This window comes from Ascaphus truei, chromosome 8 (genome assembly GCF_040206685.1).
Source record: "Ascaphus truei isolate aAscTru1 chromosome 8, aAscTru1.hap1, whole genome shotgun sequence".
Lineage (NCBI taxonomy): Eukaryota > Metazoa > Chordata > Amphibia > Anura > Ascaphidae > Ascaphus > Ascaphus truei.
In genome coordinates this window covers 71157809-71181392 of record NC_134490.1, presented here as the reverse complement: position 1 = coordinate 71181392, position 23584 = coordinate 71157809, and the positions used below count along the sequence as shown (strand labels likewise).

The 23584-nt window shown below is 47.2% G+C and overlaps 1 protein-coding gene across 1 annotated transcript in view; it reads right to left on the bottom strand.

The window, feature by feature from the left end:
- Positions 1–2950: 2950 nt before the first annotated feature.
- The window catches only part of LOC142501939 (vertebrate ancient opsin-like), a 28152-nt gene continuing 7518 nt past the window's right edge, over positions 2951–23584 (bottom strand). The window contains exons 4-5 of the mRNA XM_075612552.1: positions 12655–12894; positions 2951–4349 (exon numbers count right to left, since the gene is read on the bottom strand). Coding sequence (XP_075468667.1) covers positions 4110–4349; positions 12655–12894 — 480 coding nt within the window. The 3' untranslated portion in view covers positions 2951–4109. The remainder of the gene's footprint in view (positions 4350–12654; positions 12895–23584) is intronic.

The following is a 23584-nucleotide window of genomic DNA, read 5'->3' as shown; positions in this document are numbered from 1 at the left end:
TGAAAACCGCCTATGGCCGCGCTTATAGTGCCAGTAGCGAAAGTAATACTTTAACTTTCAGCTACGTCGCTGGTGACACGGTGATTGATTGGTTCAGAGGCTGTCACATGTGGCGACAGCCTCTGAAAAATCAAATTTAACTCGCTACCAATTTTCCAGATGCTCCATCGCGCTAACTATATGCGCTGGCGACGGAGGCAATTGTTGTTTTCGGTCGCCGTCGCGGGTACTATAAGTGCAGCCTAAGGCTCAGATTCACAGAGCTCCGGTATTGACTTTGCGAGGCATTCATTTAAGTTAAACACATTGTTATGCGCTAACGATATCTTCAAAGCTCACTAATGTGAGTGCTGTTTTCAGCCGTAATGGGCCCTTACATTAGTATAACGGACGCTCATGGTAATGATATGGAAAGAGGGATTTAACAATGCGTTACTTAGGTCAGGGGTGCTCAACTCCAGTCCTCAAGCCCCCCCTCAGCAGTAATTATAGGTTTGTCACAGTAGATTATTACATTGCAGAATTATTTGATAATCTAAGAAATATTCTTTGGAATTAGTGATGGCGTGATGACCTCATTAACTGCAAAGTTACAAAATCGTGTTTAGCAAAGAAGATGCACATTACAAAGTGCTTGAGACAGAGCAGGAATATATGGTCCAAATGCTGACATAAAATGTTTCCTGATAAAGGACAGTCACTAGGGGGGCTGAAAAAAGTAATTTGTAAAACAATGTATCGTTCAGGAGTGGGAGCAGCTGGTTCAACGCATTATTGATGATGCAATCAGACAGCGGCATTCTCGTCTTCGTGCGTTTCACCAAGAGGAGGACATTTTGAACACGCACTTTAAACCATACTTTGAACTCAAACTTTATAGTAATCTTAGTGTTTCAGATTTAGATTACAAAAGTTTAACACATTTACGAGCTATAAAGGAAAAACTTTTGTTTCTCATTTAAGGAACATGAACCTACTGCTGCATAACTGGTACTTGTTGTCAATCAATTTAGTTATCTGTGCTTCTTATATAGTGTTAATCTACACAACAGACCTACAATTGTGCAAATTCTCACGGGGATTGAGTGAGAAATATATGATATGATGGTACATGAAAGTGGTCCTTTTTTTCCTGAACACAATGCACAGTACATACAGTATGTGTGTTAGGCCCAGAACCTCCAACCTCTGCTGCTTAGGGCAGCTGATCTGACAGAGCCAGATCAGCACCTGGACAGTTCCATGGCCTCAGTGTGCTCTTGGTGCTGCTTCACACAGCTGTTCTGGATCAGGCCCCTGGCTTGCTATTTAAACCTGTGCCAGATCAAAGTGTCTTTGAGTCGAGTCGGGTCCTGAGTTATACATCTGACCTGCCTATTGCCCTATGGACCTGAATTCCACACGCCCTGGCCCTGGTTTGTCTGCTGCCTGCCTTGTCCCCGACCTGCTTGATTACGCTTGCTCTCTGTCTGTCTTGGCCACAGCCTGCTTGAGTACGCTTAGGCTGAGTCCATAGAGACTGCAGCCGTGTGGAGGCGCACGGAAGCTGAGGGAAAGTGGGTGCTTTCCCTGGCCTTAGAGCGCACGTCGTCCGGGGGCGTGTCTTTGGGCGGGCCAGTGACGTCACGGAGCTGGTTCGTCCTCATTGGGCGAACCGCTCACGTGACCGGCCCTGCGCTCCCCTCAGTACCAAAACTTAATTTGAAATGTCGCCTGTGGAAATGTGTGAAAGCGCCCCCTAAAGCTGCCCTCATAAAGGGTGCTGGGGGTAAGTCCGCTGCCTCAGCGCGGGTCAGCGGCTAAGCTCTGACGATGCCCGCGGCCTAACTCTCTGCCTGCCTTGGACCCAGCCTGCTTGACTACGCTTGCTTTCTACCTGCCCTGACCCCAGCCTGCCTAACTAACTGCCTGCCTACTCCAGTCATTGGGATTTTCCCTCTGCCTTGAGCCCATCAACACTGCTTTCTAACAACATGCCAAAATATGCCAATTCCAATACATCTCACCACGTTCAAAAACTGTAACAAATTCACAACGAATTTGTGAAATATATCGGCAAAAGTATAAAATATAAAAGTTTTATCCTTGGCAAAAAAAAAACCTTGGTGAAGTAACCTTACATCTTTGGTTCTGACCCCTAAATCTTCTCCAGACACTATCTCATTATTCCATCAATTCCACGTCTTTAGCAGACGCGTACTGGAGTAATAATGTTTATTGCTAAATCACTTTCAAGCTTTATAATATCAATAAGGGTAAAATATACAGTGCTGTGTAAGAAAGCATACATATATAATTTATACCAGTGATTCCCAACAGGTGGTTCGGGAACACCTCTGGGTTCGTGAGGTGTCTACAAGGAGTTTGCCAAAAAAAAAGTAATGGTGGATCCCATGCATTTTTGGGTGTTCTTGAGCCCATGTGGGGACGGCACACTTAGTAAGTTCCAAAACGACACCTTAGCATATGTGGTATAGCTTTCAATTACAGTAGGAGCTTACCAAAGTCATTCCCTACAATGCTTTGCATTCAGAGTTGCAAGGCAGTGTGGGGCGTGACTTTGGAAGCTCCTGCAGTAATCGACAGCTGCACCACCCATGCTGTCTGCACACACTGCAGTTTGGGGCCTTAAGTGTGTGTTCCCTCCATGAGCTTAGGACACTACACAGCCTGGGATCGGTCACACCTGTTCTGTAGCGATAGTCCGATTAGTAGGTAATGAGATTCGTTATTTAGGGTTTCACAGAACAAATATTTTTTAGCAGGGGTGCACAATGTAAAAAAGGTTGGGTACCACTTATCTACACTAATATAGCACAATAAAATACATTCTATCATCAATGACATTTGAAGGTCACTTTACAGAGGCTCTGGTGGATCTGCATTCTCGGTACAAGACAAATTAAAAAATGTATTCATGCAATGGTAATATTTTAAAATATATGTTTATTCCAAATATAGGACAATTATCTTGGTACAGAAAGTTGGAAAAGTTCAGAATGCCAGAGAAGGCTGTTAGCGCTTCACAAACAGTGGGGGTTATACATCAAACTGTGATAGTGCTAATTGGGACACCATTGCACAGAACCTCCCATTGACTTCAGTAGGAATTTCCGTGAGATAGTACCCCAATCGGAACAATTGCAGTTTATTGTATAACCCCCATTGTTGGTATGTGCCTCTAAGGGGGATAATACACTCCAAAGTTGCTGACTGTGGTATATTGAATTACCCCCAAAACCTCTTACCAATTGCACAATATAGTGTATACGTACTGAATGTAGTATTATTTGTGTAGGAATAGTATATGAAATAAATATAATATGCTAATGATGTTAGATCATTAAATAAATAAATTAGAAGTCCATAACTGCAGTTTAAGGTGTGAAAAGGAACAATTGACCCTCTAGCACAGTTCTTTATTAACTCCTTAGTATCTATCAAAACCACTATGTTTTTTTTTTGTTTTTTAAAGGACGCACATTATGAATGATTGAATGATATTTTACTGGCCTATGAAACCAAACATGAAATGTAATACACATTTTATCTCATGCCAACTAAAACTACAGTATGGTTATTTATTTTAACAGTTCGAAGGGCTCAATATTCTTCTGTTGTGTGAACTTTAACATGTAGAAACTGGCTTTTCCCCCTATGTTTGGAAATGAGCCAAAATCTTTTGATCCACAACAATGAAGATGGTTAAAAAGGTATTGCATAAAATAAAGCCTTGTGAGTTCAAGGTACAGTTATGCACTTACTGAGGTAACTATTTCCCATATACGGTTGTCTTTATTGGTGCACAAATAACACAACGGAAACATGGCATGGTGAGATATACAAAAATATATAGCAGCAGGTGTTTGTTATTTCCAGATAATGCATAGCCTAACTTTTATATAAAACACGTTTCTGTTAAGTATTTGTACAATAGCTTCTAGCATTTTACAATGCGAATGACAAATAAGCAAAGCTTAATATCGATGTAGAGGAAAATTACGGGTTTATACCGAGTTAGCTTTCATCACTTAATTACAGTGCTTTACATCCGTTTGCTGTGTGCCAATTAGGATACTGTTTCCTCAAGAACAAAATGAAATGGTGGCTTACATTGGGCAAACTTTGTTGTCAGATATTGGCAGCCGAACAAAAGAATTGCAACTGCTCTGTTCCTCTTCACTCCTCCGATTGTTAGTGTTTGAAGTGGTTATGTGTCCTGCTATAGCGAGCATTTCACCTCCGTGATCGTCCCGGTTTAGCGCCGCCCTCTCTGATGTTGGGTTGATGTTAGACTCCTTACCCTCTTTCTCATTGCAGTGAAACATCTGCAGCAAACACCTCCTGAACTGCATTGAAAAATAAAGACAACAAGTTTCACATTTACATGTTTACAAATCAGTTAAACAATTCACTGTTGGAGGCGCATGCGCGAGGCTGAGGTGGATGGCAGCATAAACTGAATGCTCCGTCCCCCACCTCTTAAAAAGCAATAAAAAAGCTAAAGTCAGGAAAAGATATACAATCACAGTGGCAACCCCAGTGATGGCCCCGACGAACCCCAAAAAGAAAAAGGAGGGGGATCTAAGAAAATATCTGGGCCGACCTGCCTCAAGGAGCGCCGTGGCAGAAATGGCGTCGGAATCGGCAGCAGGCTCCGAATCAGAACGGGAGGATGACCCCCATAGAGAGCCAGCACAACTGCCGGTACGCCGGTGTGATTTTGACTGGCTCTATCAAGATATGAAGGCACTAATCCACCTGGAAATGCAGAATCTGAAAAAGGAGGTGCATGGCCTGTGAGAGCGAACAGGTGACAAAATGGTGACCACAGCGAAACAATTAAAAAAGACTGACATACGAGCAGCATACATGCAGGCACAAATAAATGAGCTTACGGACCGGCAGGAGGACGCGGAAAACAGGGATCGCCGCAACAATATCAGAGTCCGCGGCATCCCTGAGGCCGTCACAGACTTAGAGGGATTTATGACCAGGTGGCTCGAATCGCTGCTCCCGGAGCTGCCCGCAGCTGAACTGAAGATGGACCGGTGCCACAGGGCCCTCAGAAGCCGCCACGCAGCAACAGAGCAGCCGCGCCATGTGATCGCTAGGCTGCACCATTTTAAAACGAGAGATGCGGTTTTCAATAAAACGAAGGCAGAGGGCTCCTGTCGGTTCGAAGGAACGTCTATGCAACTGTTCCAGGACCTCTCTCCGGTGACCCTTGCCAGACGGCGCAAGCTACAACTGATTACCAAGGTGCTACGGGACAGAGAAATCCGCTATAGATGGACCTTCCCGTTTGGCCTACTGGTAATAAAAAACGGGAAAGCAATCTCTATGAAAGAAATAGAAGAAGGCGAGGATTTCCTGAACAAACTAGGGGTGAAAGAAGGCCTGCGAGATGCCCCAGGAACAGCCAGCCAGAGGAACCAGAGTGGAGGACAGCGGGCCCATCCGAACCCAACCGGTACCCGGAGGATCCAGATGGGATCTGATCTGTTCCCTACTCCAGTGCACACGCACGGATAATAAAGTTGTTGAGGTAAAGTTTGCTCAGTTCTGGACTTTGCGATTGACCTGCCCATGACAATCCCCCCCGCACCAAAATCCCCCGCAGCCCCAGGTTCCGAGTTCCCACTTTGAACCCAAGCATGAGCCGCATATCAAAGGTCCACTCGATAAACCTGAAAAGGCAGTGTCAGACCAAAACAAAAATCACCAACATGTAGTTCCTACCTGAAGAAGCAGTGGCGGCCGGCGGTGAAACGCAGGATGGCCAAGATGGCGATGCAGCTCCAGTCAGACCGCATGGCTTCTTCCTGGAAGCAGAGTCTACCTTGGCGGGAGAACTGGTAAGGAGATGTCCTCCTCCGCGGGCTTAACACAGGAAAATGGCGGCCGCCGGAAGGACGTCACAGGAAGCCAAGCGGCCGCCATCTTGTAGGAGAAAAGCTGCGCCAGCATGAAACGTCATCCGGCGGCGACGAGAAGAGCCGAGATCCCACAAGAGGTGGGAAACAAACCTGGAGGCACCCGGACATGAGCCGAAAGCCCGAGCGGCAGGCAGGGGAGACACTGGAGGTCCTGGCCGAATCTCACAGACCGGGACCTGTTTAGACATACCACACTATATTTATTTTTCCTTTGCATATATTTATGGTGACACCTGCGCTCCCCACAAGCTTCTCTTCAACATTGAAGAAAGGAGAAAACTGGAACTTCTCCAAAGAGGGTTGAGCAGCAAAGTTTGCCATTATTATCATATTTGAGCACACATATATATCACATATCTTTATTAATTGATTTATTTATTTATTTTCACCTTCATTAGTAGCGCCTCACAATTTCTGTTTTGCACTTGACAATGCTCTCCGGTCTGCAAAACCCCCTCGATGAAGGTGCGTGAGTCGGGGTGGATTGCATCTTTAATCTCCCGGATCAAACGACGAGGGACATGGGCAGTAAGCATACCCATACGGGGCGCAAGCACCTCTGTGCCTACCCAGTCTCGCCGCTCATAGTCCAGGAGATCCCCGACTCTGGTCACTTGCGCCAGGATTAGCCGGCGGCAAATAGAGGGTGAATCCAACATCCGAGCCCCCACTGCCGGATTATACAGCAGGGGCTCGGAGAGGAAATCAACCCCCACCGCCTGTTCATTCCTGGTCACGGAGACCAGTTTCCAGGCCTTTAATATGTCCCGGTAGTATGCCGGCAGCTCCGAGAGGTTTCTTCCTAAACCCTCGGGCCTGATGATAAACAGTTGCCGGTCATACCTCATACTGCGCAGCTGGCGAAAAAAACTGGTCGCCAGCTGGCACCACTGCGGAGACGGATCCGTGAATAGGTATCTCTGCAGGTATTGGAGGCGGAAAGTGTGTAACTGGGAGCGGACACACACCACTCCCTGTCCACCCTCCTCCAAAGGAAGGCACGCAACCCCCACAGAGACCCAATGCTTCCCTATCCAGAGAAAATCCATCAATCTCCTCTGGATTTTGTTGATAAATTCGGGGGGCGGACCCATGGCTATCAGCCGGTGCCAAAGCTGACTGGCCACCAGCTGGTTGATCACCAGGGTTCTTCCCCTAAGGGAAAGCATTCTCGACAGATACACCCATGACCCCAGATGAGCAATGACTCGTTCTTCAAGTTCACTGAAGTTTTCTGGGGCTGGGTCCTCCGCAGCAGACAGGTAGACTCCCAGATATTTGAGAGTATCGCTCCCCCACGAGATATTACGAAACGCAGGGGGCAAAGAGTCCACCTGTAAGGGACCCACCAAAATGCCGGAGCACTTGGACCAGTTGATCCGAGCAGAAGAGGCCGCGGTGTAGACCTCTTGGCACGCTTGTGCCCGCTCCAGATCATCTAGGTCCTGGGCCACGAGGAGCACGTCATCGGCATAAGCCGACAGGACTACCCGCATGCTGGGCTCCCGCAGCACCAGCCCGGTGAGCCTCCTCCTCAGTAGGCAGAGGAAGGGCTCGATGGCCAGCGCGTATAGTTGCCCAGACAGGGGACACCCCTGACGAACTCCCCGACCAAACACAAAAGGTGCCGTCAGGGACCAATTAATTTTTACCAGACACTCTGCAGAGGCGTACAGCATCCGGAGAAAGCCCACAAATTGTGGGCCAAAGCCAAACTGCCGCAGGGTCTGCATGAGGTAACGGTGATCCACCCTGTCAAACGCCTTCTCCTGATCTAGGGATAGGAGGGCGAGTGACAGACCAGTCCTCTGCGCGTGGTGTAGCAGGTCCCGGACCAGAAAAATGTTGTCATGAATGCTCCGGCCCGGGACAGTATAGGACTGGTCGGGGTGAATCACCTCTACCAGCACGGACTTGAGCCTCAGTGAGAGCGCTTTGGCTACGATCTTATAATCCGTGCTGAGCAGTGAGACCGGTCGCCAGTTAGAGATCTGGCGGAGATCCCCCTTCTTCGGCAGCAGAGACAGTTTTGCCCGCCGACATGAAAGGGGCATCTCACCAGTCTCCAGGGCTTCGGCCAGGACCTCGGTGAAATCAGGTCCCAGCATCTCCCAAAAAAACCGGAAGAACTCCACAGTCAGCCCGTCTATCCCCGGCGCTTTTCCGTGGGAAATGAGATTAAGAGCTTCAGAGAGCTCGGCCAGAGTCAAAGGTAACTCAAGCCGCTCTCTTCCACCCTCGCCAACCGTGGGAAGCCCCTCCCATAAGACCCTGCACGCATCCGGCTGGATGGACTCCGGAGAGAAAAGATCTACGTAAAACCTCCGGGTTCTGTCCCGGATGCTCTCCGGGTCAGTCAGAGGGGTATCGTCCTCTGCTAGCAAGCAGGTGATATGTTTACGGTTTCCCCTCTTTTTCTCCAGCGCGTAGAAGAGGTGCAACCCGCGACCCTCTTCCCGAAGGAAGTGGATGCGGGATCGCACATACGCCCCCCGAGCTCTCCGATCTTCCAAGTCCCGGAGAGCGCACTTCCTCTCCACGTACGCACACTGCAGGAATTGGTCTCCTGCCACAGACAGCCGCCTCTCGAGATCGAGCACCTCTTCCCTAAGGGTCTCGATCTCAGCATCGCGCCGCCTGCTGGCATCTTTAGTGTGCTCTTGACAAACAAGGCACAGATGAACCTTGCCCACGTTCCACCACTGCTCTAACGTGGCAAAGTCTGACCTGCAACCTCTCCAGGCCATCCAAAAGTCTCGGACCGACGTCGCAAACCCCTTGTCCTCCAACAACGTATTGTTGAAATGCCAATAGGCGGCCGAGGGCGCTGCTGGTATTAGCGCCACCGTCACGGACACACAATTGTGGTCCAAAAATGGCGCTAGCCTAATGGTACTGGACTGAGCTCGCGACAGGATGTGGCTGGATATGTACAGCCTATCGATCCGGGACCAGGATATCCGTCCACCTCTAAACACTCTAACATAGGTGAACTCAGTGGATACCCCGGGATGTTGTTCTCGCCAGACGTCTACCAAGGAGTAGCGGGTGATGACCTCCCGCAAGGCCGACGCAGAACTCGGGTGTGGCTCAGGACCATTCCGGTCCCTCAGAGCCTCGAGGGTGCAGTTAAAATCACCCCCGAGCACCACGTGTTCATCTGCGTCGACTGTCTCCAGGTATTCGGACAATCTGATGAAGAACTGCCTTCTCAGGGGTCCGGTGGCAGGAGCATACACGTTCAAGAAATTAAATTAGTCCTCGTGCCGGAACCTGAGATGCAACAGGCGACCTGGAACAACAGTTTTGGCAAACAGCAGCTCAGGTTGAAAGGATTCGAAGAACAGGGTCACCACCCCACAAGATGTCGAAGTGAGGTGGCTGAAAAAGACCTTGCCTCGCCACTCCAGATGCCAGCTGGCTTCAGCCTCTGGAGTGGTATGGGTTTCCTGCAGGAATCTCACAGAATACTTTCCCTTTTGTAAAAAGGAGAGTACCTGGAACCTGCGAAACCCGTCCTTACATCCATTTACGTTTAGCGTACCGATGCTCAAAGCCATTGGTAATCAAGAGTCTTGCTTCCCATAGGCGCTCAGGGTACTATACCCCGAGAAGCCTTTACGTGCTCTCGCAACACTTTGTTAAACTTTAGGACCCGAACATGTTCGATAGTCCCGGAAAGTTTGGCCTTGTGGTTAGCCTTGATATATACTCTGAGAGAGTGGAGAATGACCGAAGCATCCTTCCACCTCTCAAGGGCCAACTGCACCTTTGTATGTCCGTGTCTACAGAGGGTATCATCCAGGAAACTATCTAGCTCCCGGGCAGGGATAACGGGGATCGAGGAGTCCACCGACTCCATGGTGCCAGAGGACTCCCCTCTGAGCCCCAACTCCCCAGGCTCCTCTTGGCTGGAAAATTCAAGACCCCCGTCCTTCTCTACGGGGGCCTCTCTCAGCCCTAGATTGGATCCCCTCCTCGGTGTTTCCACAAGGGGGTCCACTGTGCTCTCCACCTCCATCCCCGAGTCAGGATGTTCAGGGGCAGCTGGTGGCGACATGGCAGAGGCAGTGGTCTCCCGAGAGTCCTCGGGGGCCACAGAAGCACACAATGCGCTACTAGTTTCCTCAAGCAGATGAATGGCATGCCACGGGTGTTCGCATCACCTGCGGGAGGGCACCCACCAACCGCAGGAAGGCCCTCATCATCCACGGGAGGGCCCCCACCATCCGCGGGAGGGCTCTCACCACCCGCGGGAGGGCCTTCACCATCCGCGGGAGGGCCCTCCCCATCCGCGGGAGGGCCCTCACCATCCGCGGGAGGGCACTCACCAACCGTGGGAGGGCACTCACTAGCAAGGACCTCAAAGGGAGGGTCTATCCCAGCATTCACTCCCAATGAAGTGCCTGCCCAAAACTCCGCACTAAGAGGGTTCAGGTCAGACAACTCCCAGATGTAATCGGAAGTGCTCACCAAAACACCCTCCAAACCCCCACCCACGGGGGTCAGCCCTAACCCATCTCCTTCCTCTGGTGACGCAAACCAGGGCCTTTTATCCCTATGTGCGTCACCCAAAGGTGGTACAACCAGAAGGGGATCCCGGTCGACCCCCGGGTCTCCGAAGACAGGTATCTTTTTTGTGTCCGGTGGGGTAAATTCACCGAAACACAAGTCTCCGGGGGATGCTCTCCAACCCAGAGGGGCGTTGGGAGGCTCCCCAATGTCTATCTCTAGGGGTAAGGCCTCATGCTGTTGAGCACTTTGGCCTTCCACACCAGAGATGTCGGGTACCTCCTCTTGCATTCCCTCCAGATCTTCGAGGGGGGGGGGGCTGTTCATTTATGGGATCTGGCTCACACTGATTAATCTCAACCAGTGGGCCGGATGGAGCCACCTCGTGCGGAAACGATGTTGCGTTCCCTTTTGAAGACATCCGCGGGATTGATTCCCCAGGAGAGGGTGCCGCTGCCTCCCCAGCAGGAGCTTCCTCCTGCTCCCCCACACCCTGTACGGTGCTTACAATGGGGGTAAGCTGTTCTTTGGGGGGGACAGCAACAACAGAGGGTGACTGTTGTGGGGTGGCTTTTACATTCTCTCTCTGATCTTTAGGGAGAGGTGCAGATGTCACCGCCCGAGATGGGGCAGCGACATCTTCTGCGGTCCCAGGGGGGACCTGGGCCCTCGAGGGCTTTACCTTCTCCCTCTGTTCTTTTGGGAGAGGTGCAGACGTCACCGCCCAAGATGGGGCAGCGACATCTCCTACGGTCCCAGGGGGGACCTGGGCTCTCGAGGGCCCTGCTGTGGTAGGCACAGCGGTACTGGGTGTCTTGGCAGAGGGAGGGGCGGGTGCAGGAGCTGAGGTGGGATTCCTGTTCCCTTTGGGGCAACTCCTACGAGTGTGCCCCAGCTCCTTGCACAGAACCAATTAACCTCACTGCAAAGGGAGGGGGAAAAAAGACAGCTTTTAAACCCTGCTGTAGTTTTTCTCATTTTCCCCTTATTACTCTCTCTCTGTTGCAATAAGCCACACAATTTATATGTCTTTAAAGAAAAGACACAGAGCTCTTAATTGCAGGTAAGAAAAGAGGAATCAGACTTAAGAAATAAATTGAAAATAGAAGTAAAACAACCAGGGGTGTGTGAGGGGAGAGGAGTTGAAAGCTACAGTACCAGCCAGCCAAAATGCAGCTTTTGCTGGGTTGAAAACCCACTGCAGTCCCTGGGTGAAAAAACAAAAATGGTTTTTAAACCCCAAAAAAACAACCTTTAAACCTCTACAAATCACACAGTCCCCCACAGTTTCACTCCAAAATATAACAATAGGAAATAAAGTGAAATTAGAAGTAAAACAACCAGTGTTTGGGGAGGGGAGAGGGGTTGAAAGCTACAGTTTCCAGCCATAATATATATATGTATTGAGGGAGTTGTGGTCTTTTTAATAGTGAGTGAGACGGAGGGGAGAGTAATACATGTGAAGAGGGTGGTAAACAGAGGGGGCTCATGAGGTGTGAAATGGGGGGGGGCAGCGGGGGGAGGGGCGGTTCGCAATACTTCTGGGTGGGTGGGGGTGGACATAACTAGTCCTGGGCCCCGGGACATCTGTCAGCGGCATTGCCTGTGTTTGAGGAGGTACAGTAGATAAACAGCTTTGGAATAGTAAAAAAAAAAATCTCTACATTTTTATTTGACGAGTTCCTAAATATAAATTAGGATGGATAATTCACCTATCTCTGTTATTTTTGACTATGTTTGGATTTAATCTGTAAAGTGGCTGTTTGCACCAATTTGCCAAGGACCAAAAACATTAATGGACTTTAATGGGAGTTGCCTGAGCTTATAGAGTAAGCCCCTTAGTCTGATCCATTAGTAGTTTGTGCATCAAAGCCTTATATAAGAGTGAGATTTTACAACAATGCTCTTATTTACAATCATGCACAGAATCCCAACTGTATGCAGTTTAAGCAGAATTATGTTTGGGAGAGTATAAGAATCGCAGAGCAATGTAAATCTTTATTGAAGCTACTGCATTAAAAAATATTTTGAACCATATTTATAAAGAAATCGAGGTGATCAATATTAATATATACCAAACACATTCAATCCTATACCTATTTCTATTTGTACCCTACCTTGATTGTATTATTGGAATGTTCAAACTGTAATTCTGCTGCATTTCAAATCGATACAGTCTTATAGCTAAAATGTCATACTGTACCTGTTTGTTCATAAAGACATAGATAACAGGATTATACATTGAAGCAGTTTTTGCAAAGAAAGCAGGAATTGCTGCCAGGCGTGGATCCAGTTCCACTGAAGGACATGTAGTGGCAAGTATTGAAAAAGTGGCATAGGGAGACCAGCAGATGAGAAACGCAACAATCATGATAACAACCATTCGAGTGACTTCCTTTTCAGGTTTTCTTGTCGATCCCGATCTTCCATGAGTATCCGACACCTAAGTAAAGGGAAAGAAACCATTAATTAAAAAAAGCAGCGCGAAGAACATATATATATATATTTTTACTTAAGATATACGATTTTCTTGTAGTCTCGTCATGGTCATGAAGGACCATTATGGGTAGGTCATTCCCAGTTGAAGGTTGGACACAATCATCTGATTAAAAGCAGGTGTGTATAAATGAGACTTCCTTTCTCCTATTCCTTCACTTGAATGTTTAGCCAAACTGTATAATTATTTTAGGAGGGAGAAAGGGAAAAAAGAAAGACTACTACTACTCTGGGCAGGAACCCAAGATTCCTTGGAGAGACACTACATTTTCTTTCAATCGTAAGTAAAACAATTTGTTTTCTCTTGTGTCTCCATGACAGTGAACCCCCCATGGGGAGGTCCCAAAGCAGTTCCAAAACAGAATAGGGAGGGAGATTATTGTATGATTGCGTACAGGACATAACGTCCAAAACTTGTTTCAGCTAAAGCGAGAAGATCTAATTGATGTTTGGGGAACATGTGTAAGGAGTAGCACGTGACCGAAATGGAATATTTGGCCGTGGTTGTTTTGCCGTGACCCACCTCGCTGGTGCAGCCGATTCGCTACTGGAATCCCGACTGCTTCTAAGGTAAGTTTTATTACTGTTTAGGGTATTTTAAGCTCTAGTAATTTGAGCTGTTACTGGGTTTTAGCAGAACTATGACGTGGGCAATAGGGAACTTTTGGCTGTCAAGTTGGCCCTTCAGGAATGGAGGCATCTTCTGGAGGGGTCAAAAGAGCCGTGCACGATTCTCACGGACCATAAAAATCTTTTATACATCGAGAGTGCCCGCCGCTTAGGCCCCCGCCAAGCTCGCTGGTCGTTTTGTCCAGGTTTAATTTTATTTTGTCCTACATTCCCGGCACCAAGAACGTCAAGGTGGATGCCCTCTCTAGACAATATTCTTCTGAAGAGAGACCGGAGAAAACTACCGAATCCATCCTTCCCAAGCAAAAGATCCTCGCGGTCGCTGCATTCAAGAATCTTGAAAAAATCATCAAGTCTCAAAATCACCTTCCTAGTGATCTCAAGATACCGAAGGACACCTTGTACGTAGAGGCCAAGTTTATTCCTGAGATTCTGGATTGGGGGCACGCTTCCCGTTCGGCAGGACATCCGGGATTCATAAAAACATTGGACCTCATCCGTCACACCTTCTGGTGGCCCAATATGGCCAAGACCATCCTTGAATTTACTCGGGCCTGTCTGGTATGTGCACGCAATAAGATTCCTCGTCAGAGACCCCATGGTCTTCTTTTGCCTTTACCCATCCCGGAGCACCCCTGGTCCCACATATCCATGGACTTTATTGTCGAATTGCCTAGGTCGAATGGCATGAACACCATTCTAGTAGTGGTGGATCGTTTTTCCAAGATGGCGCATTTCGTTCCTCTCAAAGGATTGCCCTCCTCATCCGCCCTAGCCAATATTTTCTCCAAAGAGCTTTTCCGGATCCATGGCATTCCCACATCCATCGTATCGGATCGAGGCTCTCAATTTGTTTCCAGATTCTGTACGACCTTCACCAGAAGAATGGGCATTTCTTCTTCTTTTTCCTTGGGATATCACCCTCAATCTAATGGGCAGACCGAGAGGGTTAATCAATCTCTCGAGAAGTATTTAAGGTGCTTCGTCTCTGACTCCCAGGATGACTGGGCGGAAGTACTTCCCTGGGCTGAGTATGCCTTTAATTCCTCCAGGAATGAATCCACTCGTTAGACGCCTTTCTTTATTAATTATGGATTCCACCCAGCTTGCCTGCCTATTTCCAATGTATCCTCTGGAGTACCAGCCGTGGATGAACACATCTCCCTTCTACAGGACTCTTGGGCTAGAATTCAATCGGCACTTCAAAAGGCCTTCCTGACTTCGAAGGTCCAGGCTGACCGTCGTCGCCGACCTGCACCCAATTACAAGCCAGGGGATAAGGTTTGGTTGTCTACCAAGAATATCCACCTCAAAACCCCTTCCCTTAAATTGGAACCTAGGTATCTGGGCCCATTTCCCATCATGGAGCAGGTAAACCCGGTGGCCTTCCGTCTTCAATTACCTCAAAGCATGAGAATTCCTAATGTTTTTCACACATCACTTCTCAAGCCGTTCATCTCCAGTCCCCTCTTTCCAGACCACACTCTTAAACCAGATCCAGTGATCATACAGGGCAGCGAAGAGTACGAAGTCCAAGCTATACTAGATTCCCATCATCTCGAGGGGTAAGGTCCAATTCTTGGTCCATTGGGAGGGTTTTGGACCTGAAGAAAGGTCTTGGGTACCTCTCAAAGACATTCACGCACCAGGACTTCTCAAACGCTTCCGTAAGAGGTTCCCATCCAAACCGTGGGAGGATCGTCCTGAGGCCGACCCTGAAGGGGGTTACTGTGAGGATTCGGGGGTCATGACGGTTGCAGAGTGACCTTCCCTCACCTCTCGTTGCGCCCGCTGCTGCGGGATGTCCCCCTCGCCGGTCCCGTCCGGTCCCCGTGGTTGGGGGACTCCCCCCTCGTCGGCTGTTCCGCGGGCGGCTGGGGCTCTGGCGGCTGCTACCACTCATAGGCGCACACTCCCCCTCGTTACGGAGCGCGCGCGCTGGATCAAGTTAATTTATTCACTGCTCCTGCAGTGAAGCCACGCCCCCAACTCACACACAGGCTGCAATCATGCCCCAAAGCTGCTCACCTACATTCTCCTCAAGGCAGCCTATCCAGGACAGCTCCATGCACTCCTCCAGGTCTGCCTCCTCTTTCTATTCACCAGCCGCACTATATAATGCCTGCCTTGCCATTCCCACATCGCTCGACATAGTCTCTACTAGCGGATGTCTATTCTGGCTCTCTCTCTTGTCTTCGTTTATTCAGGTTGCGACCCGGCTTGGCGGACTCCACTCTCGGGCTCTGGACCCCGGCTCCCACTTGACCTCGCTGCTTCTCACGCCCCTCGACCTCAGCTTGGACCCCGACCTTCCGGATCTCTCCTCTCCCAGACCTTGGCTAACGGCAACGACTACGTCTCTTCTTTCACCAGTACCGGCATATTGCTACAGCTATTTCCACCTGGCAACGCCAAAAACACCACACTCCGGACATGCTCCTTCTGTTGTGGGTGCATGCACATATACGTCCCCACCTCAGTATAAGGGACGGGTCTGGTCTGCAGGCAGCACCGGCGTAACAGTGGTTAATCTTGCTCTCATGTTCTATAAAACATGTTTTGAGCATCCACGTTGTTTTGCCTATGTCACATAAGCCACAAGGGCATTTTATCATGTAAACCACATATGTTGTTACGCAGGTAATCCTGTTTTTCATTTCATACCTTTTCCCACTTCTTGAGTGGAACAATTCAGCTCCCGTATTCAGACTGTTACACATAGAACAGTTGTGACACTTAAAACATCCAGGTTTCTGAATACTCAAGATGTGTGGAGTGGTACACGTATAATACTCCTTTCTATCTGTGTGAAGAAGCATGTCTTTTAGGGTCTCCCCTCATTGATACGCAAATCTGGGAGGATATTTACACACATAATTTATTGTTTCATCACTCTGCAGAACCTTCCAATGTTTATTAATGCAGTTTTTTTTTATAAATGTACTTGCCGTTGTGTATTTTAAGACTATCGTCATTCTATCTGTGTCTTTTGACTGAGAAGTGCATGAGATTGTTTTTGAAAATGCCTTATCTATCACAGTCTAGACAGTGTGCTATTGTATTGAACCTATTGAGCTTACTTCATTCAAGAGCTCTTCATTCCTATTTGAAATTGAATTTAACTTGTCTTAAAATTTTCTGAAACGGTGACGTCACTACTAAGCACCTGCGCTGCGTTTGCTGCATGGATGGAGACAGCTCTATGTACATTTGCCTAGTCGACTGAGGCCTAGGGTGTTTGCATGGGGCATTTGCCCTTGATACCAGGAGTGGGTGCATTCCTCTGCCGTGCGCATTTACTGCAGAGACTAGGAGAGTGTGTGTCGCATCCAGTGGAGCCGGCTTCTTAACCTCTCCTCATACGGGACGATTTTCAACACTATAGCCGGGAGCGGGTGCTTTCCCTACCGGATCCCATGTGTGTTTTAAACCTGAACACTCAAATCTCCTCACTCACCGCCTGGCGGGATTCAACCTGAGACCTCCTGCTAACGCACAAACTCTTGCCAGAGGATGGATGTTATCAAGAGAAGCATTACCCAAGAAATCCAGATACTGACATGATGGAATAATCTTTCAATATTTTCTGTCGAGATGCTCCTGATTGGATGGCTTCCTGGATATTGGAAAACATGGGTTTTATAGTGCGAGCTGAGCATGTAGTTGAAATTACCAGTCTGTACACCATGCCTACTGCAGTGAACATCTTCAGTAGACTATCTTTTTGTCCATAGGGTCTTTGAAGGATAATGCATCTTTTAACAGGATTGTCATTTTTCTTGCCAATCTGGCGATTTCTGCATCGATCTTAGGTGGCGATATCTCTTCAAAAGCATATATCCTTTGGAAACACTTCAGTTTGAATGGGACTGCCAGGGACCCCCGCTGTGTTAATCCGATGGGCCATTAGTCTGTCTGCAGAAATGTCACTGAAATGTTGCAGCATGTACCTGGATCTTGTTGGTGATAGCCCCAGATTTTCCAAGGCAAGTTTTAGAATACTCGTCGGCGCACCTGTACAGGAATTTCCTCAGAAAAAGGTCAACTTGAACTTGCGATCTGTGCTTTTCAGGATAGTAGCTCTGACAGCAAACCAAATTAGGACTCGGACAGTTCCATGAACTCAGTTGTGCCTTTGTGTTTCTGCTACTACTGATACTGCTTCACTCAGCTGTTCCTGGTCAACCCTCATTGATACACCCCTGGCTTGCTATTTAAGCCAGCCAGTTCCTGCTTCCTATTGCTAGATCAATTGTGCCTAGTGTCTTTACGTCCAGCTTTCCACAATCATTCCATCTGACTTTCTTGTTCCTTTTACCTGTGCCTGCCTGACCATTCTCCCCACCTGCTGGTTGCCTTGACCCATGCCTGCCTGATCCTGCATCATCCTGTTACTCCTGACCGTGTACTACCAGGACTGCCAAGCTCCAGCCACTGGAATCTACCTCGCCACATATAACCCGCAGTGACGGGCCTGACAGATACAGAGAGACACACTGTCCGGATCAACTCTGCTTAATGCTTATGGGAATGACCTTTGCAGAAAGTTATATAGGGCTACCTATATAACTTTCCGGGTAAGGCTCCTCAAATATCCAGCTGAAATGAAGGAAGGTTAGCTCCTGTTAACTGCCACCTCCTACTTGGAGGAGTGTCCTCGCCCCCAACTACTTGCTCACAAGGATGCTCAAGCACTTCCGGGATCCCACCACATCACTTTCGGTCATGGTAGGCAGATGAGGTCCCCCCAAACTGGTCTCCTACATGTAGATGGCAGCGGCTGCTGGGGCTACTTTAGTCAAGAAGTCAAGCACCCTTGTCTACTTATTCCCTCAGTAAATTGACCTTGGAAGGGAGCAGACAGGAGGGTCATTGGACGTATGAAGACTAGCAGAAATAAAAATATAATGCCGCGACCTCTCCATCCAGTTCTCCTTCCCAGAAAAGCAAGATAAACTTTACTGCCCTGCATACTTCCCTTCCCCCCCAAAGAAATACTCCAACAGTGGTATATCAGCTTAAGAGGGGAGTCTCGGTACCAGGGTAGGTACAGGGAAGCCCATTTATGAGGCTCATATCATTGGATACTGTGGGCGGCCATCAAGCAGCCCAAGGTGTAAAATAACACATCCTGTTTAAATACATTATTGTGCACATCTAGGGTATCCTCTGCTGGTAGGACACAAAACAACTGAAAGAATAGGAGAGGAAGTCTTTTTTTAGACACTATTTCCAATGAAATGATTGTGTCCTACCTCCAACTGGGAGTGACCTGTTGTCCTATTGTGAAGCACGGTCACGGATACTCAAGAGAAATAATTTTGCATGGGATGTCATGCTGCACAAAAATTATCTTGCATAGATAAAGAATGGGATTTCCCTTCTCCTATGCTCCAGTTGATAAAATATTCGGGACCATGTTTACTAAGTGTCGCTATTCCATGACACCATCGAGCACCGGAAGACACCTTATAGCCCATTCAAGCAAATGTGCACAGTACAAGGATATATTCTGTGTGGTTTATTTAATAGTGTTCTGTCGATAGGATTCCTTCTCTTGAATCCATATTCTTTTGTATTTATCACGAGATATTCAGCCAAAAAAATGTTGCTAAATGTCCTCCTTTGTTTCTCTCTCAGGTTCAGTGCAGGTTTTGAAACCTTTAATGGGCCAACATGATCTTTTTTTCACAGACATTGCTGTACAGTAGCTTTTGAGACACCACAAGTGTCCTCTTCAATTGTGCTGTGGTATCAAAGTGGCAGGAAGCATGTAGGGTAGGGGTGGCCAACTCCATTCTTCAAGGGCCACCGACAGGTCAGCTTTTCAGGATATCCCTGCTTCAGTACAGGGGGCTCAATCATTCTGACTGGACCACTGATTGAGCCACCTGTGCGGAAGCAGGGATATTCTGAAAACCTGACCTGTTGGTGGCCCTTGAGGAGTGGAGTTGCCCACACTTGAGATAAATACACCTTTATTGAAAACAAACACATTTCAGAGCAAAACGCCTTCTACATCTTAGGGAGGCATTAACCTCTCCAGCACTGACTGGGTTAAATAGGACATGGGACTGGGAAATGGAGAGATGAATAGATCATAACCTAATGAACGCCATTAATGAGTCATGCATGAGATTACTGTACATTCATTATGGAAAATGGGCAAAAATCTATATTATTCTTACATGACATCTGTCCATATGTTTCTATGACTTTTTCATTTTATTTTTTCACATTTACCATTAAACTTTCACAGTATTACATAGAAATTTGACAGCTGATAAGAACCACTTGGCCTACCTAGTCTGCACATATCCTTACAGTATCGGTTGTAAACCCTCTGAGCCTCTCTTGAATCCTTGGTTTCTTAAATATTTAGGATAGTCTCATGTCTATCTATCCAAAGCTTTTATGAAATCCCCTACTGTAATGCATGATAATATCACGATAATAGGTATTTTAATCAATCTGGTGCTTCAGGGGTTAATGTGGCTACCGTTTGATTTAAAAAAATACAAAGGAATGTTTTATGGCCTGTTAAACCCTTGGCCAGGCCTAGTTTTAGGACTGATAGAATCTAGAGATAAGAACATATGTTTTGCCAGAGATGGGAGTAAATTATGGTTCTCCGGTCACTACCGCAAACAGAACACCGTTTAAAGGTACTTTCAAAGCATTCGTGGGAGGGTTCTATGGAGTGCCAGGGGGGCTTGACTATCCCATACCATCCAAACGATATGGAATCATGGACTTGACAGCGATGCTGAAATATAACATTTCGATATATCTGCAATCGTGGCAGGGAGACAAATACAATGAGGCCTGACACATGAGGTCTAGCTGGTAATGGGGGACAGATATGCATTTGTCACTCAAATTTAGGGACAAGATGGTCATACTTAGTCTTGTTACGTCCGTCATGACCGCCTGAATCTATTGATGTGACTCACGTGTGTCTAAGTATTAGAGATGGAAAGTAATGGATGTTTATATACTGAGGCAAACCCTAAAAGTTGTTTGGTAGAAGTTTTTTTTTCTCTGTCGTAAAACCGTCAATTTTGCAGCTGATTTACGACAGGGGTGGGCTTATGTTGTTTCAATGGGGAAAAATTGTACATAAGACTTAGCAAGGTATTATGAAGATCCGAGGTGTGTTTTGGACCAAACACGTGAAGTCTCATTTCTGCGCCAGTGTCCTCTGGCAGAAAACCCTGACATATGGTAATGTAATGTATAGGGTTTTCTGTTTTATTCTGTTATTTTACGAAACTATCCTGCATTTACTGTAATTGTATATACAGGGGTCCCCAGCACACAATAAAGGAATAAAGACAAAATCTGTCAACAAGAGGATCAATGTATTGAATGTAATAGCAGCTACAAAATCAGCACTGGCATAGGGTCTGGAGAGTACATCTTGTAGAGAAAAACAGTACAGAGGGAGACGAGGGGAGGAAGTCGAACAAAGGGGATGAAACACAAAAACAAAAAAACAAAGGAAGGTGAACAACGTACAATATACGTAATGTTTAAGGTGATTAAAATGTAGGGGGCGACGTTTCGGAGCCAAATGCCCCTTAATCATGCCCATTCCCATAGACTGAAAACAGACTATGGTACTTCCCTAATTTACACACCTTCGACCTGCTACCTCTCACCAAATGAATAAGGATGAATAAAGAACTGATAAACCAAAATAGTTGGTCTGTCTATTAGCAATAAGTCTATCCTATAGGTACATGAACATCAATAGTGCTAAAAATTAGCTAGACATATAGACTGTCTAAACAGATTAACAATAGTGCACAAATCTGTGAGAGCAACAGTAGAACTTCACAAGTGACTAGGCATATATGTACAGACTGATAATACTGCAAGATCCTGTGCTCAATAGCACCCAACTAATCACTTAAAGCATGGCAAAAAAATGTTTTGCACAGTAAATTGAATAAGCGTAAGACTGAACAAGAGACAGTGATTAGGACACAGGGACAAATGCCAAATCAAAAAGAATGTTAGCAATACGAATCCTCTGCTGTGGTGTGACGTCTGTGGCTCTCTTGGGGTAGTCTGCAGTCAGCACAGCTACTATTACATTCAATACATTGATCCTCTTGTTGACAGATTTTGTCTTTATTGCTTTATTGTGTGCTGGGGACCCCTGTATATATTACTGACTTGCTTAAGGGTTAGAGGTTACTCCTTGTTCCCATGCACCAATTCATTTACTTTCCATACGGATTTGGTTGTGGAGTGCTACCTAGCACACATACTTACTGTACTTGTATGTTCTTGTAATCCTTTTACTGTAATCTAAGCACTGTATTTTTATATACTGTATATTAAATTATTTAATAAGTGATGCTTTGGGGCTCTGAATAAACTGTTGCACGCTCTTGAGAGAGCATTTACATTTTCGGACACATTTTGCTACAACAGATTTTGGTGTGTTAAGTGCATAGTTTTTTTCTATTATAAACAGGGACCTGAGATCCTGGCAGATATTAGTTTTACATATTTAAGGATATCTCTGCTTTAGCATAGGTGGCTCAATCTGTTGCTTTGAGCCACCTGTGCTGAAAAAGGGATACCCTGAAAACATGACCTGTTGGAGGGGGGTGGGGGGTGGGGGAGGGAGCCTTCAGCTGGAGTTGAGGGGCTGGAGTTGAGCACCATGGCTCTAGTACGCAATTAAGTAAAAAAAGCTTCATAGTGCATGTGATGATAGGGGGTAAAAGTAACTGTGTTTAATAAAGGTCAAGCCCTACATTACCCCTACCTGTCAATAATACAGTTATGTGTATGTATATGTATATCTATGTACTATGTCTTAGCCTGGTTCCAGCACCTCAGGGACCAGGGGTTAATTTTGTATGCAGGAGAAATGTTGCAAAAACTGTCTGTGACCTTTCCCTGTAGCATATTTATGTAACTAATGTTATGTTTCATTTCAACCCACCAATCAGAGGCTGGGCACGTTGACAGCACCTGGCCCTGAATGTTGCAATGTTGTGGGTTAGTGCAGCGGTGCGCAAACTGTGGGGCGTGACCCCCAGGGGGGGCGCGACACTGCCGACGGGGGGCGCGGGGTTTACAGAGGCCCCGCGCGCTTCCCGAAGGCACTTAAATTAAGTGCCGGGGGAGCTGCAGGGCCTCTGTAAACCTTACTTACCGTGGCTCCGGCGGCTTCCTCCCTGCGTCGCCATGGCAACGCGGCGTCAAAATGACGCTGCGAGGTCATGTGACGTCACGTTGCTATGGCAACGTGACGTCATTACGCCGGAGCGCGGGTAAGTTGGGGTTGGGGGGGCGCGGGAATGAGGGGACAGCAGGCAGGGGGGCGCAGGGAAAAAAGTTTGCGCCCCCCTGGGTTAGTGTATGAAAAGATGGGGAGGAAGACTCCTAGTTGGACTGAAGTGAGTGGAAGGAGTTGCAGTAGCTGTTAGCTTGAGCCTTTAGCTCCAGCTCTGGTTATGAGTTCCAGTGTAGATTAAGAGCTCCAGTGCTGGTCCCAGGCCTGAAAACCAGTCCCTGTAGGCACCGTGAAGGAAGAAGGACAGGAGAAATCTCCGCAAGGAGGTCCCTGCAACTAGTTCTGCAGGGTATCCCCAATTTTTGCCCGGTTGGGTGTGTGTTATCTGTTTATCTGTATAGTTGTGGATACTCCTATTTCCAATAAATTAATTTAGTAAACTCTGTGTTGCTGTCTGGTGAGTTGATCCCTGGCGAGTTGATCCCTGGCATTAGTCCTGGCCTCCGTGACAGTGCATATGACCCCATTATACATTAATCGTTTCTCCGATTTTTATTTTTTTACTTGCTTATCACAGTATAAACTCTGCAGAACAAATTCAGAATTTAGAAAGGTGGTTTGCTCAGTATTTTGTGCTGCTTTAGAAATGATTGTAATTCTAATTATTGCTCCAATTACTTTTACCTTTATACTGTAGCTGTTGCAGAAATGTTTTTTATCGGGAAACTCTAATGTGCCTGCAAATTTGGTC